Source organism: Eurosta solidaginis, chromosome 1 (assembly GCF_040869045.1).
Source record: "Eurosta solidaginis isolate ZX-2024a chromosome 1, ASM4086904v1, whole genome shotgun sequence".
Lineage (NCBI taxonomy): Eukaryota > Metazoa > Arthropoda > Insecta > Diptera > Tephritidae > Eurosta > Eurosta solidaginis.
This window is the reverse complement of record NC_090319.1, coordinates 270241640-270260117: the sequence shown is the minus strand read 5'-3', so window position 1 is coordinate 270260117 and position 18478 is coordinate 270241640. Positions and strand designations below refer to the sequence as shown.

At 38.4% G+C, this 18478-nt stretch overlaps 1 protein-coding gene across 2 annotated transcripts in view; it reads left to right on the top strand.

Annotated features, from left to right (window-relative positions):
- The window catches only part of gukh (GUK-holder), a 364151-nt gene that overhangs the window by 257670 nt on the left and 88003 nt on the right, over positions 1-18478 (top strand). For both annotated transcript variants that reach the window (XM_067760725.1, XM_067760726.1), the window contains exon 2: positions 8287-8651. In XM_067760725.1, coding sequence (XP_067616826.1) covers positions 8287-8651 — 365 coding nt within the window. The remainder of the gene's footprint in view (positions 1-8286; positions 8652-18478) is intronic.

Below are 18478 nucleotides of genomic sequence, written 5' to 3'. Positions count from 1 at the left end.
GTCGAGAAGATTTGAAATAGTGCTTTGACTATTCGAGCAAAGAGTTTTCCATTAGATGTATGGTCCTTCCCGTGATGCCAACGGCATGCAGCTTTGAGCATTTATGCGAAACAACTTAAAACCCTAATGTGTAGCTGGCCAGGATATGTTATGATAAGGTATGAAGGCGCTCCGTCTCACAAAGTATTCCTTTTGACTCCTAAATTTAGCAAGGGAAGAAGGAAAAACCTCAACTTAGTGGGAAGAAATACTTCATGTTGGAAAGGGAGATCGTGCTCCCAACTCGCAGCAGAAATGATTTTCCGCTTGAAAGTTGGCAGATCGCGATATTTTTCAGGAACAACGCTACTTGTTAATGTCTGGGTAGAGCTGCACTGTTTTATTGCTGTTGTTGTAGCGTGAAGACACTCCCCAAAGTTTTGGAATCATTTTGGTATTTTAGTGGCCTCTTACGACAGGCATACCTGCCGCGGGTATATTCTAAGCCTCCTAGCCCGCTGGGGGAAGGAAAAAGTGTAATCGCACCTTGTGCTCCCAATTTTTTTCTGCTAGACGGCAGGGTTGACACATTCCAGGGTTGAGAATTTTAAGTAATGACGTGACTTGACACTGTAACTTCTCAGCCGAAGCGATTTTTTATACGGGAAGGCTTTCAGTTAGTTGGCAGAAATATGAAGAGGAAGTCTTGATCATTCATTGTGGTCCCATTAGTGGTGTAGAGTGTGCAGATCCACAGATTTTTTGGGAATAACTTAGTGTGTGACAGTGACTTCTCAGTCGGAGTGCTTTAATCCGGATAGACATTCACTGTGTTGAAAGAAGGAGTTGAAAAATACTGTTTCACCCTTGGTTCTCTCAATTCACATCGGCAGTGATATGCTGGTAGCTGGTAGACTTGGCAGACCCCGGAATTTTTCAGGGACAACGTGATTTGTGACTGTGATATATAAGTAATAAACAGAACCAGGTCATAGCTCTCCTCATAGCTGCAACATAATGAATTCACATAACTGTGTAGAGTACTGATCAACTAAAAAGTGTCGCAGAAAGCTTTACCGTCACTTAGTCGCATCACACATCACAGGCTCATTGGTTCCTCTCACATCTAATTTTTCCTTGACGAATGCTGTGATTGTATCTGGTACTGCCAACGCTGGTTGGTGGGTTTGCAAACCAAATGCAGAAATTATCACGGTTTGACAATCACGGCGAATTTTGGGAAACTGATGCTGTATTTAGTAGCAGTTAAATATGTAGATAATGAATGCATGTAATAAACCATATGGGGTCCGTTTGAAAATTGACTTAGTTAATAATAGCCTAAAGCAATATATAAACATAATAAATAGACCGAAGTGAAAACTAGTTTCGAACAGAATCGCCGTACTAGAATAAATTAAACTTAAATGCATACGCAAATACTTCAAATTATGTTGGAATCTCAGCATGTGACATGTGAGGCGTTCATGCAATTGCCAAATGTAATGGCTCCATAAAATTACGCCAACGGCTGCAGACAGTGAACTAGGCAGACGCATATCGGCTAACTGGCGCAACGAGTGGCTGGTCATACAAGTGCGCTCCTACTAAATATATCTACATAAATATTTATATATTGAAAGCAAATTCAGAATAGTATTCCACGGCGGAAACAATTTCTGTTGTTATTTTTTTGAGATTGTGAAGGCCTAGCCAGAGTTGGATATGAGATCATTCCCTATGTTCATACATATTCGCACAAGTGTGTGGCACTGGAATGGGCTGTTGATTGTCAGTTGTCGGCTTTCTACTGACTCTTCTGCTGTACTACGAATCTGACTAACGCGTGGCTTGTGCTATTGTTAGACTGTGCCTGCGCCAGTGTCATTCGAATGTAATATGACTTTTAGTTACTACTGTGGTTTTCTTTGTTTTTCCCCTTTATGCTGCGCTGTGTTGCGTTTACTTTTGAATTTTCTCATGTCAATTGCATTACCAAGTGTTTTGGTTTGTGATTTTTAAATTGTTTAACTCGTTTTATTTATTTTTCTTTTTTTACGTTAAGGCAACCCCTTTGCACTCTTTATCTCATTTGCGTTTTATATATAACATTGTTCGGAGAGTTGTGTGGAACTTGTAGCTTCCTAGCAAAAATAAAAAAAATCATTTTTACGTTGGATTACACTGGACAATTGCCGTAAAAATGCATTTATGTAAATTCACTTTTAAAATTGTCGATTCACTGCCAAGGGCGTTCAATTAAGGCGTCCTTAAGGTGTATAAGATAACAGATATTCTTACGCATATTAAGTGCTTAATTTTACATTAAATCTATATAGAACTAACGGGCGACATTAATACTAATGACTATCGTGGTACTGGGCGCCTCCAGTTTTTTCGGCTGTTTTTAAGAGCTAAAATTTCCGATGTGCGAACAGTAGGAATCACTACCACCAGTAGCTACCACGCCTCCTGAGCCTCACACCATATGCCAGTACAGAAGCTATACGACTGCGACTTCGAACTCATACCTTCGTCGACGTCACTTTCCTAGAAGCTCTAGGTGTAGCTCCGAAGACTTTCCAACGGATGCTTTTGTTGCGCTATGCTACACTTTGAAACGTTAGGGAGTGACTATTCGGCCAAAGATGCCGCCCTCGAAATCATAAGCAGTCTAAGTCGATGTCATTGCGTCACGGGTGAAAATCCGTATAATCCTCGGCGCATCTACATAATTAAAATTTTACAAGGACCCTGGATAAAATTTTTAAAATGTAGACCAAAGATTGAAGACGTTTGTGTTCACAATATAGTCTTCGTTAAATCAAATTTAGAATGAAAGTCGACGGATTTTAAGTTGAAAGTTGTTAACTACTGTTTTCCGGCCTTACGATATAGGAGCTCATTATGGATGACCGCGTAGCTTCAGTTTTCAGACAAGTTCGACTGTCCACTACGTTAGGGTAGTATCACACACGGTCATTAGTTCCACTGTCTTGGGAAAGCTTTTGCTTCACCACTTTGAGTGTTCTTGCGAAGGACGAAGCCTCACCTGGTAGATATATGTGCCTACGTATTCACAATTGTAAAAGGAGCCGTAACGTGTAGGTGATATTTAAACTTGGTTGATAGGCTATAATCAATATGATTCACTCCAAGGGACTAGTTTTGGAAAGGGCCGCCAACTTTAGGAAATATCAAACCGGGAGACTTGGGTGTTGAAGGATGAAGTGTGAAAATCAAAATTTAAATTAACACAAAAAATGTTTGAATGTAAGCCGAAGTGATTTTTCAAATCCTTCTCATATGTACATATATCCTCAACTTAAGTATGAGGTAAGAATCATTTCAAAGGAGTGTTTATGCCCCTAGAACCTACTAAAGGATTTTGCATCACTGATTTCGCTTATTCTTGAAGACAGTTTAAAAACATGTTCGCCTTGGGTCATTTTATTTGAATTAATTGTTCATTATTAATTTTTTCAAAAATGCAAAGTTAGCATATAAATTTATTATATAACTTTTCTTTTAGTATTTTGTTTTAATAACTTGCTGAATTGGGTGATGGAAAGTCCGTGTTAAGCTGACATCGAAAGCGCCTGTTATTTTAAATAACTTTTGAATAGTTATAAAGAGTTAAATTTCGCAATTAGTTTCTTATAACTGGCAGTGATGCGCATCCGTTGATACCACTTTCGACAATATCCGACCAATTTTCGACATGAACAATAAATGGCCTAAACAGTCTTAAACGAGTAGAAAATATAGTAACGCGCCGGACGCCGCGCCGCCACGCCGATATTTTTGACATTCGGCGGCGGCGTGCGAAAAACGACCAAAATGGGCGGCGGCGGCGGCGTTTATCGGCGGCGTATATCTCTAGTGCATACCCACCTCCCTGAGGCCACCACCGTAGGGCGAGACACGAAAACTACCTTCCAATTCCAATTCTAAAGCTGCAGAAGAAGTATCGTATTTCCTAATTTTACATACATCATCGGTATCCGTCCTTTAACCACCCGCTGTAGGCATCTCAAGATCGCGATATCGTTGTACTTTGTCATCCTAACACCATTTTAACAACCTGCTGGAAATATTTTACTCCTGATCATAATACTATAAGCTCCCTTTCTACAGGCCAAGAAAGCTTACGTCGTGATGGCTTTTTCACTTTATCTGCCTCGTACCCGTCCCCAGTCTTCTTCTCTATTTGGACTTAGGTTCCGCTCCTTTGCCGAGCGTAGGTGCAGGCAACGAAACCACTTGGTATCATAGTCGAACACCATGGCTTACGGCTATGTACGTAGTCCTTGCATCAACAACAAGGGTAGGAAAGGAAAGGGACGGAAAGAAAGGGAAAGCAAAAAGGCGGAAAGGGAAGGGAAAATAAAAGGAAGGGAGAGGAAGTGAATGATTAGAAGTCAAACCCGAAGCCGGAACCATACCGGACGGTGGGTTATCAATTTCTTATCGGCGAATTATCCCTTTGGTATAGGTGTTTCATCGGTGAAGTAAAAACGAATTATCGATTTGTTTTCGAAGTGTTAGGAATTTGCTGTCGATAACAAGTTGTCAATGTGCTCCCGACTTTTTATCGACGAGATATCGGTTTGTTATTGAAATTATATGGATTATTGTTCGAATATGTATCGAATATTTGTGGAAAATGAGTCGATAAGTTATGTATTTTTATCGATATGGTATCGGTTTGTTATTGAAAATTTGTCGATGAGCCGATAAGAAACTAATAACAAGCCGAATATAAGCTGGTAACAAACCGATAACTCAGCAATAATAATTCACTATCGATAACAAGCCGATAGTCTCGGTTGTGTGGACCTTTCTTACAGACCTTTGTCCTTGATGTTAGCAATGATCGAGAAATTAAAAAAAATTGTAAATTCTCATATTTTTACTTTGCCTTGACTCTTATTCGCGAGTTAAGATACAAATGTTTGTGAATACCCTTAAAGCCAGCTCCGGCAATAATTCTTTGTAAATGTAAGCGATTGAATGCAGAAGTAGAAAATGTGTAATGGTTTCAATGGCACTCATTCCTTTTCGGTTCGAAGGTATGAATGTACAATTGCGTGTTTGACTTTGAAATTAAACAGTCATTATATTGCTACATCATAAATCGGCCTTTGTTCAATAGCAAAAGCAGCCAAAAAAGTAATAATAACAAAAATGTATAATTTGTTATTGTTTATTTGCTCCTGATGTAATATAGCAGAATAAAACATTCAAATGTTGAAATAAAAAGTCAAAAGAAGTACATAAATAAAAGTACACTTCATGTGTCGGAGCATTGACCAACGCCTTTGTTGTGCCTTTACTTATTTATAAAAAAATAAAATAGATTCTGCGCAATTTATGGTAATGAAAAAGCATATTTTGTAATTAAATTGAACATCTGGATGTTAAATGATCAATACAAGATAGATCAAGAGATAGGAATGATACAGTGCTTTTTATAACTATTCCATTAAAAACCAACCAATTACACGCCAACGTATCCGTACGACCTGAAAATACTGTATAATTCACAATCAGAGCACCAGATCCCTTTCAACAAGTAGAGACATGGGGTTGGCTTCCCTTGATATATGTGCCTATATCCTAGTTTCGGTAGTCCGAAATTTGTTGGACTTTTCAGAAACAGTCTCTATAGTGTGCATACTGTCTCATGCATATGGACCTAGACTCTGCAGTGGCCTGTGAAACGTTTAGTTATTAACCTAAAGTTAGTCTAGAATAGGTTGTATAATGATTTGTTTATTTTAGTGATGTAAGCTCCTATCATAGCTTTTGCATGGCAAAGCCCGATCGTCTCACGCCAGTACTCCTCTTTCATTTTTGTATCCTTTCTCAGCTAGTCTTCTATGTATGCCTATTTTCGAAAAAAATCAAGGAAATTTTACTAAAATTTCTATTTTGTTATTTGATTTTTTTTATATGGAAAAAATGTCAAAAATCAATGCGAATTTCAAGGGATCTATAACTTGTACCTTGCTTGATTAAAATTGATTGGGATACAAAACCTCATACTTAAAAAAGTTCGAGAATCTCCAAATAAAAAGTAAGGTATTTTCGTAAAACTTTCCCGAATGTTCGAAGTTTTTCGAAGGAAATGACACTGCAGGTGACGCAACAACGAAACCGGTTTGTCTCCAAACCAAATTTGACAATTTTTCGAGAACGGTTTTGATAATATTTCTCATAGTTTCAGTTACAAAATTCATGGAAGTTTTTTAAATATTGAAAATAAATAAAAGAATATATTGGAAAATTTCCAATGCTTTTTTTTTTTGTTCGCGCAGTTGTATATGTTTTGTGTTGAGAGAGTTGTTTAATTTGGATTTGCTTTTCAATTGAAGTTTTTTTAAGCGAGCAGAAAAAAATGTTTACCTTTAGAAAAAAACGCTAAATATTTTCCTATTCCTGCTCGAACTTTGGTTTGTTTTTGTTGTTTACTAGTTTTGAAGGAAATTCCAAGACGTTTTTACCCCACCCTTCCTTCTAATTTCTTCTTCTTTTTTCTCCTCTTCTTGTGTCTCTTCTGCCTTACTATATAGCCCTACTTCTTTTGCTTTACTTCCCACTCTGTATTTTCCTTTTCTTCTCTATTTGCCTTCAGCAGTTATAACAGCCAAATTCAAGGATATTACAGAATTTCCACCCCAGCTGAAGCTATCGCGGTGTAATAGTGTCACCCTGTAAGAAAGAGTTCTACAGCACCATCTATATCACTATAGCACTTTAAGCTCGAATTTAGCTGGTATATGACGCCTAACTTTCTGTAAGCTAAAGTAGATTTCAGTGAAGGCTTTTCTAAGGCTTTTCTTTTGTAAATGAATAGCCGAAAGTTGGTGTTGATATAGTTATGACAAGCACTGTATGTGTCACAGTAGAAATTATTTTGATGTCACGTGACGATATTGACTTGAACATGCTTTTGAAAATATTTTACAAGAACAAATAATGCTGTGAGTATAGACTATCTCTGGAAAGCAATAAAAAACATCTCAATAATTGTACAATTTTTTCGAAGGTTTTTTTTAATCTTAATGGAAAGTTTCAGCTTTGCTCACTGAAAAAAATGTAGTACTGATACCGGAAATGAATCAAAGTCGCAACCGAAAATGGAGCCGATACCAAAACAGGACCCGAAACCAAAACTTGATCCGGAACCGAGCCCAACACAGAAACCAAAACGGAAATTTTATCTCAAACATTAATTTTAACTGAAATCGGCAAAAATAAAGAAATTTTATCGGCTTGTTACAGGAAAGTTATTGTTGTTATCGAAAAGTTATCGATTTCTTATCCAAAAGTTATCAAATTACTATCGAACGCTTTCGATATTTATAGAAAATGCATCGTTGTTATCAAAATGCTATATCTTTCTTCATGAAAAGTTGTCGATTTGTTATCAGAGTGTTACCATTTTTTATCAGCGTTTTTATTTTTATTGAAAAGTGATCGATTAGTTATCAAAAACATATCGATTTGCTATCGAAAATGTTTTGTTTGCTATCGATATGTTATCGATTTATTATCAACATTTTATCAACTACATCAATATGCTATCGATTTATTATTAGATAATTGCCAGTTTTTTTACGGCAAACTAATAATTTGTTACCGAAGTTTTACTGGTTCGTTACAACGACTTATCGGTTAATGAAACAGATGCCGATTAATCAGCAATATTAAATCGATGACACAACTGTCACCCTTAGATAACAAGCCAAAAATAAACCAAAAAGCAGCCGATAACAAATCGATAACTTGACGATAATTATTTGGTATCGATAGAATTCCGCGAAGTTATCTCCCATCCCGAAATCTTATTCCATATCAGCGGCAATTTGAAAAAACAACCTAATTCGAGTTGGGATAAAAGTGATATTCTGGCTTCTTAACAGAAATCCATTATAGATCACCCTTTGTTACTTACTCATAGCCCTAGCGCCAAATGGCTGCTACAAAATATAGGAAGTTACAATGGTGGATTGTTTCTAGCTTTTCAGATAAAGGTCTATGTATCCCCATTATCCTAACTCGAATTAGGTTGTTTTTCCAAATTGCCACAGATATTCCAGATTCATAAAGCATACTGCACTCTTGAACTGAATATTAAAGACTTCTGAATATTTTAAAGTAATTTTTAGTAAATTCACCCAAGTGATTTCATATTTAGTAGTAACTAAGCCAATTTGCACCATATTTGCCATATCAATTTTTACATATCTAAAATAATATTAACCTCAATTTTCCCTATCTGTATCTCTTATCTACTTTCAGCTGAGAGCGACCTCTTAACTTTTGCGCAGCGTAAAACGCATTTCTTGTGCGACAAGTCAATACGTAAGGAGCTCTTCACCGCCTCCACACGTCCGCCCAGCGTTCGTGTGCTTTACGAGGAGGCGGCTATAGTGAGACCAACAGCTTACTCTTTAGCCTATCCCTCGCCTCATTCACCTCGCTCATTTACATCAGCCGATGGTTTGGTGGTATGTAATGCCGATGGCACCACTGCTGCCGATGGTGCGCTGTTGGATGGTGTGGCGTTGGACACATGTGATGACGAACTGGTTTGTACGCCCGTGTTTGGTAAAACCAATCGCAAGATGCACACCAGAATTGATGCTGAAATTGAAATAAGATTGGTAAGTTGTAATTAAATACATGTGTGTATGCATGTTTATATATCTTTATCTACAAGTATGCAATGTGCACCGTGACTTACTCATTCTCACACATAACTATTGTGTCCCATCTAGCATAGACTCACATGACTACTATTAACGGTTGCATTACCTTTTTTAGTAGTTGCCACCTTACAAATACTCGATTGTTATATAAGTACGTTTTTTACATACATATATGGCGGCCTGATTTGTTGCTGCTACAACGGTATTTCGCGAGTTTTTGCCATGTCTGTACTCTTACGTATCTGGTAATGTCTAATGTTGCCTTCTAATCGGCTGTCATTTCGCTCGTAAAAGCGCTTTGTTATTGCAATGTTGTAATCTCTACGAATTGGTTTGTATTCGAAATGGGCATGTTCTTAACTTGATTGAAACGTTCGTACGCCAAATCGTAAATCGCTACATATTTGAATAGCTGTATTGTAAGTTAGAAGCTGTATTTGGATTGTAGTAAGATGATTGGATAGGAGGCCACAGCCACATATCAGCTATTCGAATAGGACGCACACTTTAAATTTCCCACCCTGCGTCACAGCGATTTGAAGAGCTTAGCATATACCCGCGACGGGGCGCGTTCCAAAAATATTTTCTGTAGCGGTCGGGAATGCTAGTACCTTTGTACTGTACTGTGTTCATACCCGGCAAAGTACTATCCATATCTGTGACAACTCATCTATACTTTTGGGCGGTACTTTTGCATTACACCAATAACCCCCTAAGCACTTCAGCTTTAGATGGTCTGAAAGTTTAGGCCTCACTAGTTTGTTCCCAGAAGCTACAAATCAGGCAAACATCGATGTAGGAGAGTGGAATCCGTCAGGTGACTGAGTGATTTGTGGTTCGCCTGTTTAAAGAAGCAGCTCCAACCCCAAATACCAAACAAATAGTTAACAAATGCAATTAATTCCAGAATGGATGTTGTACGATGTGATCCTTGACTAAAGCCTCACATAAAATAACCGGCTTGAGCACCATAGCTTCAAGCGAGTTAACAACTATTGCAGAGAGCCCCCAGTGTCGAAGTGCTATCGGTTTTTTCCTGCTAACATTTCATTAGCCTTGCTTTTTTAAACCCTTATAGCTCCACCGACGCGAGGAGTCAGCTACGGGCCACAAAGGCTTCGACACACGGCAAGAGGTGGTGTCAGCTAGCATTTGGTTAGCTTTCTCGAGGACCACCAGAAGCAGAGAGCAAGTGGTCAGCAGAATCCTGAAGTCTCAATTGACAGACACTTTCAATTCCCCATCAATCAAAAGATCAGCCTGACAGTTGGCAAGGATATCCGAATGCCCTGATATACAGATAATTTCTATTAAAAAATAGTTAAATGCGACCGCAAGTGACAGCAAGCAATACCCCGTAGACCACAGCCTCACGCTAGCAAAGCTTATCCCGTTGACCGTGCCTTACTATATGAGTAGATGTTAAATTCCCCCGGGCCCGGGGTTTCTCAGCGGGACCCGCGATTTAGAGGTACTAAGACATTTTTTTTAATTCAGGAGGGTCTTTAGTTGCTCCATGTACAAATTTTAAGCCGAATTTCAAAAGCAACGAATATTGATAATAATTTTTTGCCTGGGCCTGAGGAGACAATAAAAACATTAAACAAAAATGTATGTTTACATGGATCCGAAGTCGTAATGTTTTCGTGGTGACACTGATGGAGGTTCATCTTCATAAAGTCTCCAACAATACCACCAACTCTGTATCAAAGTCCAGATTATTTAAACGACTTCGATATCGGTACCGTGAATAATGCGTTTTTGCGATCTGAAAAACTAACGAAATAATTCGTCGAGGTCATCAAAAGGGTCCTGTTATTTTTCCACGTAATTGTCATGACGAGGCAATTCCTACCTCGTTGTTAAACAGAATCTTGCCAAATGGAGAGAAAGTGGAGCGTGACTTGTTCGTGTGGAGTGCCAGTAGCAATGCTTTAAATCGACCTAAAATTTGTTATGCGGATATTCGAAATTCCAGGTATGGAAGAAGCTATACGATAAACTGCCAGCACACGAAAATACTCAAGATCACATTAAATGTTATATTCATTGGCGATCTTTACAAAATTTAATTCAAAAGGAGGCTTCAATTGATGCACTTATCAATGAACAGCTAATCACTGAAACTCAAAAGTGGAAAGAAATTTTATATAGAATTTGGACACTATTTTATTTTTGGGTGAAAGAGGCCTAGCTTTCAAAGGCGAAAGTATATATCTTGGTGAAAGAAACGATGGACATTTTTTGGGCATCTAAGATCTCATAAGCCATTATGATCCTATACTTAGAGATCATTTGGAGAAAGTTAGGACAACAACAGCAGCACAAACGTTTACAAGTTCACTATCTTTCCCCAGACATTCAGAACGAGTTTATAGAAATTTGTGCAAAGCACGTGAGGGAAACTATACTAGATCAAGGCAAGAAAGCCAAGTATTTTGCTATTACCGTTGATGCTATGCCTGATGCTAGTCACGTTGACTACGTTCATTTTACGCTACATCCATTTCAATTCGAAAGCAACAAGTTTTACAATTCAAGAACGGTTTTTGGCTTTCGTGGATTGTAACCAAAACACTGGTCAGAAAATCGCTGATCTAATTTGCCATACTTGATTGAAGATTGTCATGCACAAGGGTATGATAACGGCGCGAATATGAAAGGAGCTTACAACGGAGCACTACGTCACATTCTCGACAAAAACTCGAATGCTGATTACTCGCTTTGTGCAACACACAGTCTCAATTTATGTGGTGTTGATGCTGCAGAATGTTGTACGTCTGCAATTTCTTTCTTCGGAGTTGTACAGAAATATTTTACTATTTTCAGCAGCACTCCACAACGATAGGACATCCTCAAAAAAAATGTACCGAGCTCTCTTCATAGTCTTTCAGCCAAAAGCCAAATTTGACTGCGCAAGTATACGACGGATGTTACCGGCATTCTGAATTACATCAACAAGTTCGAATGTATCTTGCTGTCCTCAATTTGGTTCAAAATACTGACTACCACTAATGAAAGAAACGTGGTCCTCCAAGCTAGAAACGCCACCATAGATGTTGAGGTCCGACATCTAGATGCCTTATTAGCTGATTTGAAGTTGATCAGGAACCAATGGGAAACAATTTTAAACGAATGCAAAACAATTGCTATTCAATTGAACATCTCCCTGAAGATAATTTAAATGAGATGATTACGGATGATTCAGAGTCTGATTTTAAAAACAATGATCGTTGATTCGGTAATCACTGGCATTACTGAACGATTGCAGCTATGAGAAATTTTAGCGAGGCGTTTTTTGGCAATTTGAATACATGGATGAAACTACGGGTCGGGCGAGCGCAGCAAAATTTGTCGAAAAATACAAGTCGTACATTTCTTAAAGCTTACAATTCGAAATAATTCACTTGAAACACATTTACGAAGCAAATTTTGATAAAGGTCTGTCACCATTGGATTTGCTAAATGCCATCTACATATGTTCAAAATCTGTATACGATTTTCTACAATATTTGTGTTGATTTGCGTATCTTTTGCGCTATACCTGTCACTGTAGCTAGTGCAGAACGTTCCTTCAGCGTCCTTTCAAGAATCAAAAACTTTCATAGATCGTGTTCATCTCAAGAGCGAGTTTCAGGACTTGCCACGCTTTGTGTTGAATCCGTTCTGGTAAGACAGTTAAATTTTGATATTATTATACAAATTTTGCAGCGAAAAAGCAAGTAAAGCCACTCTTTGATATCCGAACTTTCTATATTGAATAATTAAAATTTATTATCATCGTTAAATTTATCAGATATGTATTAAAATGTTACCAAATAACTAGAAAAGATTATTTGAAACAATATGTGGCTGTCAAAAGAGAATTTTATTTCTACGTTACAGTAAAACAATATAAATAGTAAATATTCTGTGTTAATTTTATTGTCAGCTCTTAGTCTTAAAAATGATTTAGTTGATGTTTCAAACATTTTTTTTATGTAATCCATCAATAATGATTCATGGATGAGACGTCATTAATTCAAGTTAATCAAATGTATTAGTGGATTTTTTCTGGGGGGCCCGTAAATTGTTTAGTCCCGGGCCCGGATTTCCTCTCTACGGCCCTGCTTCCTACCCATGTTCTCTACACTAAGCTTCCATGACAGCTTACTGTCAAGAATAAGCTCACAGATATCACCAGCGGTAGTCCCTCAATTGAGAGTTGCCTAAGTTCAGGAACTTCTTACCTCCGTGTAAACTAGAAGAGGTCAGTTTTTCTAGAGTTTGCAGCTTATGCGCATGATTCGGGCCACCTCGTCACGAAACCCAAGTAACCCTCTAACGGTCCCTCAGTGTATTCGGAAATGCCCCTAAAAAGAATTGCCAGCTCATCGGCTCAAGCTATTTTCAAAAAGTCATTCTTCATTTAAAGAGATTTCAAGGATTAATAATATCATTCTTAGATTGATATCACTTTACACTAAAGTTCCATCATCAACTTCAAACACGACCACAATTCCTCTTTCTGTAATATTTTTGTAGGTATATCACATAAAAACGTGAGGCACATTCCTTTCTCTTGTCAATTTATCCTTGAGCATAATAGTTCTTAAGTTCTTCTATTACTTATAATTCTTATATATAATCCAGAACATAATAGCTTTGATACCGTCCGCTATGAGTACTTACGTATATAAACATCTTTTATGATTCTTGTGTAGTTAAACAAAAACCAGAAAACTTGACGCACAAACTTCTTTAATTCCCAAGACAATCATAACTATTGAGTGAATCCTTAATCCTGAAGTTATTCGCGTTGTAAGTAATATTCACATTACAAGTCGTATGTATGTCGTACATTGCTGGGCTGTGTAGAGCGCCATTACCTTACCCTTGCAAACATAAATGTCGCCAATGTGTAGTACTTAATGTAATTTAAGAGGCAACTCCTCTTTTGAGCTTAGAAGCCAAGACAGCGAGTAGTTTGCCACGGTAGCAAAAACAATAACTTCATTGATGTGTTTGGTTTCCATTTCAGAATTAGGCAGAAATAATGCTACAATTTCATGTGTTTTGTTTTCAGTTTTAAGGTTGGAACGATGCAATAGTGCAGTTTGCTTTCAAGGAAGGGACCTGTAGAGTAGAGAAATCCATGTCAACTCCTTGATCTTATGTTTAGAAGCTTGCAGGATATCAAAAGGTGTAATCTTAAGCGAGGTAACATACTTTTGATACCGTATTATTAGTGATTTTGACAACAGGATAGACAGATCTCTCGATTTTTGAGGCTCTCCATGATCTTTTCAGTCGCATCGATTTTTATTCGTAACTGTGACAGAATAGTGATAGAAAATTTTATTTACTGTGGCAGTTCACTCCTAAAGACACGTTATTATTATACTCAGTTGAGCAGAGCTCACAGAGTATATTAACTTTGATTGGATAACGGTTGGTTGTACAGGTATAAAGGAATCGAGATAGATATAGACTTCCATATATCAAAGTCATCAGTATCGAAAAAAAATTTGATTGAGCCATGTCCGTCCGTCCGTCCGTCTGTCCGTTAACACGAAAACTTGAGTAAATTTTGAGGTATCTTGATGAAATTTGGTATGTAGATTCCTGGGCACTCATCTCAGATCGCTATTTAAAATTAACGATATCGAACTATAACCACGCCCACTTTTTCGATATCGAAAATTTCGAAAAACCTAAAAAATGCGAAAATTAGTAAGATTTTGGACAATGGGCGTGGCACCGCCCACTTTTACAAGAAGGTTATTTAAAAGTTTTGCAAGCTGTAATTTGGCAGTCGTTGAAGATATCATGATGAAATTTGGCAGGAACGTTACTACTATTACTATATATGTGCTAAATAAAAAATAGCAAAATTGGATGAAGAACACGCCCACTTTTTAAAAAAAATTTTTTTTAAATTCAAATTTTAACAAAAAATTTAATATCTTTACTGTATATAAGTAAGTTAAGTCAAAATTCAACTCCAGTAATGATGTGATGCAACAAAATACAAAAATAAAAGAAAATTTCAAAATGGGCGTGGCTCCGCCCATTTTCATTTAGTTTGTCTAGAATACTTTTAATGCCATAAGTCGAACAAAAATTTACCAATTCTTCTTAAATTTGGTTGGGGCATAGATTCTATGACGGTAACTGTTTTCTGTGAAAACGGGCGAAATCGGTGGAAGCCACGCCCAGTTTTTATACACAGTCCACCGTCTGTCCGTCCGCTCGGCCGTTAACACAATAACTTGAGCAAAAACCGATATATCTTTACTAAACTTAGTCCACGTACTTATCTGAACTCACTTTATCTTGGTATAAAAAATGGCCGAAATCCGACCATAACCACGCCCACTTTATCGATATCGAAAATTACGAAAAATGAAAAAAATGCCATAATTCTATACCAAATACGAAAAAAGGGATGAAACATGGTAATTGCATTGGTTTATTGACGCAAAATATAACTTTGGAAAAAACTTTGTAAAATGGGTGTGACACCTACCACATTAAGTAGAAGAAAATGAAAAAGTTCTACAAGGCGAAATCAACAGCCCTTGGAATCTTGGCAGGAATACTGTTAGTGGTATTGCATATATACATAAATTAGCAGTACCCGACAGATGATTTTCTGAATCACCTGGTCCACATTTTGGTCGATATCGCGAAAACGCCTTCACATATACATCTAAGGGCCACTCGCTTTTAAAACCCTCATTAATACCTTTAATTTGATATCCATATCGTACAAACACATTCTAGAGTCACCCCTGGCCCACCCTAATGGCGATATCTCGAAAAGGCGTCCACCTATAGACCTAATGCCCACTCCCTATTAAAATGCTCAGTAACACCTTTCGTTTGATACCCATATCGTACAAACATTCTAGAGTCACCCCTGGCCCACCCTAATGGCGATATCTCGAAAAGGCGTCCACCTATAGACCTAATGCCCACTCCCTCTTAAAATACTCAGTAACAACTTTCGTTTGATACCCATATCGTACAAACATTCTAGAGTCACCCCTGGCCCACCCTAATGGCGATATCTCGAAAAGGCGTCCACCTATAGACCTAATGCCCACTCCCACTTAAAATGTTCAGTAACACCTTTCGTTTGATACCCATATCGTACAAACATTCTAGAGTCACCCCTGGCCCACCCTAATGGCGATATCTCGAAAAGGCGTCCACCTATAGACCTAATGCCCACTCCCTCTTAAAATGCTCAGTTACACCTTTCGTTTGATACCCATATCGTACAAACATTCTAGAGTCACCCTTGGTCCACCTTTATGTCGATATCTCGAAAAGGCGTCCACCTATAGAACTAAGGATTACTCCCTTTTAAAATACTCATTACCACCTTTCATTTGATACCCATATCGTACAAACACATTCTAGAGTCACCCTGGCCCACCCTAATGGCGATATCTCGAAAAGGCGTCCACCTATAGACATAATGCCCACTCCCTCTTAAAATGCTCAGTAACACCTTTCGTTTGATACCCATATCGTACAAACATTCTAGAGACACCCTTGGTCCACCTTTATGGCGATATCTCGAAAAGGCGTCCACCTATAGAACTAAGGATTACTCCCTTTTAAAATACTCATTACCACCTTTCATTTGATACCCATATCGTACAAACACATTCTAGAGTCACCCCTGGTCCACCCTAATGGTGATAACTCGAAAAGGCGTCCACCTATAGACCTAATTCCCACTCCCTCTTAAAATGCTCAGTAACACCTTTCGTTTGATACCCATATCGTACAAACATTCTAGAGTCACCCCTGGCCCGCCCTAATGGCGATATCTCGAAAAGGCGTCCACCTATAGACCTAATGCCCACTCCCTCTTAAAATGCTCAGTAACACCTTTCGTTTGATACCCATATCGTACAAACACATTCTAGAGTCACCCCTGGCCCACCCTAATTGCGATATCTCGAAAAGGCGTCCACGTATAGACTTAATGCCCACTCCCTCTTAAAATGCTCAGTAACACCTTTCATTTGATACCCATATCGTACAAACATTCTAGAGTCACCTTTGGTCCACCTTTATGGCGATATCTCGAAAAGGCGTCCACCTATAGAACTAAGGATTACTCCCTTTTAAAATACTCATAACCACCTTTCATTTGATATCCATATCGTACAAACACATTCTAGAGTCACCCCTGGCCCACCCTAATGGCGATATTTCGAAAAGGCGTCCACCTATAGGTCTAATGCCCACTCCCTCTTAAAATGCTCAGTAACACCTTTCGTTTGATACCCATATCGTACAAACACATTCTAGAGTCACCCCTGGCCCACCCTAATTGCGATATCTCGAAAAGGCGTCCACGTATAGACTTAATGCCCACTCCCACTTAAAATGCTCAGTAACACCTTTCGTTTGATACCCATATCGTACAAACATTCTAGAGTCACCCCTGGTCCACCCTAATGGCGATATCTCAAAAAGGCGTCCACCTATAGACCTAATGCCCACTCCCTCTTAAAATGCTCAGTAACACCTTTCATTTGATTCCCATATCGTACAAACACATTCTAGAGTCACCCCTGGTCCACCTTTATGGCGATATCTCGAAACGGCGTCCACCTATGGAACTAAGGATCACTCCCTTTGAAAATACTCATGACCACCTTTCATTTGATATCCATATCGTACAAACATATTCTAGAGTCACCCCTGGTCCACCTTTATGGCGATTTCTCGAAAAGGCGATCACCTATAGAACTAAAGCCCATTCCATTTTAAAATACTCATTACCACCTTTCATTTGATACCCATATCGTACTAACAAATTCTAGAGTCAGCCCTGGTCCACCTTTATGGCGATATCCCTAAATGGCGTCCATCCATAGAACTATGGCGATATCCGTAAATGGCGTCCATCCATAGAACTATGGCCTACTCTCTCTTAAAATACTCTTTAATACCTTCCATTTGATACACATGTCATACAACCATATTCCAGGGTTACCCTAGGTTCATTTTCCTACATGGTGATTTTCCTTATTTTGTCTCCACAGCTCTCAACTGAGTATGTGATGTTCGGTTACACCCGAACTTAGCCTTCCTTACTTGTTATAAATAATTTTATATTTTAGTCGCCTCTTACGACAGGCAAACCTGCCGCGGTGGCAGTGATTTCTTCCAAGTTGTCAGTGCCACTAACTGCGATCCTTCAGATGCTGTGACAAAACCACATGCAAGCAATTATTCGCTGACTCTAGCTTCCAGCTATTTACCGAACCGAAAGATATAGTTACGGATGAAGCACGTAGCGGCTGAACAGAGCATGAGGTGACTGCCAATTGCCAATCAAGATGAGAAGATTAGCTGTGGTGAGTCTAAAAGCGGGTTTCTCCGCGTGTAAGCAGTGATGGGCAGCCTCAACTTACGGCTGTGATCTCTTGACAGATTACACTTTTCCAAATATCAATATCAAATCAAAGAAGTTCGACAATGCAATTAATTCTGGAATGGATGTTGGACTAGGGCCTCATAGAAATTACCCGGTTTGAGCACCATAACATCAAGCAAGTGAACTAGTATTGCCCCCAGTGTTTGCCAAAGTGTCGAAGTGTTACCGGCGTGTATACCGCATGTTATGGAAGTGCTAACGTTTTGTTATCGACTGATCATGAGCATGTTATCGAAATATTATCAGCGTTAATGGATTTGCTGTAGGGTTTTTATTGAAGTGTTATTTTTTATTATCGACGGTTACTGGGCATGTTATCGATGAATTTCGTTTTTTT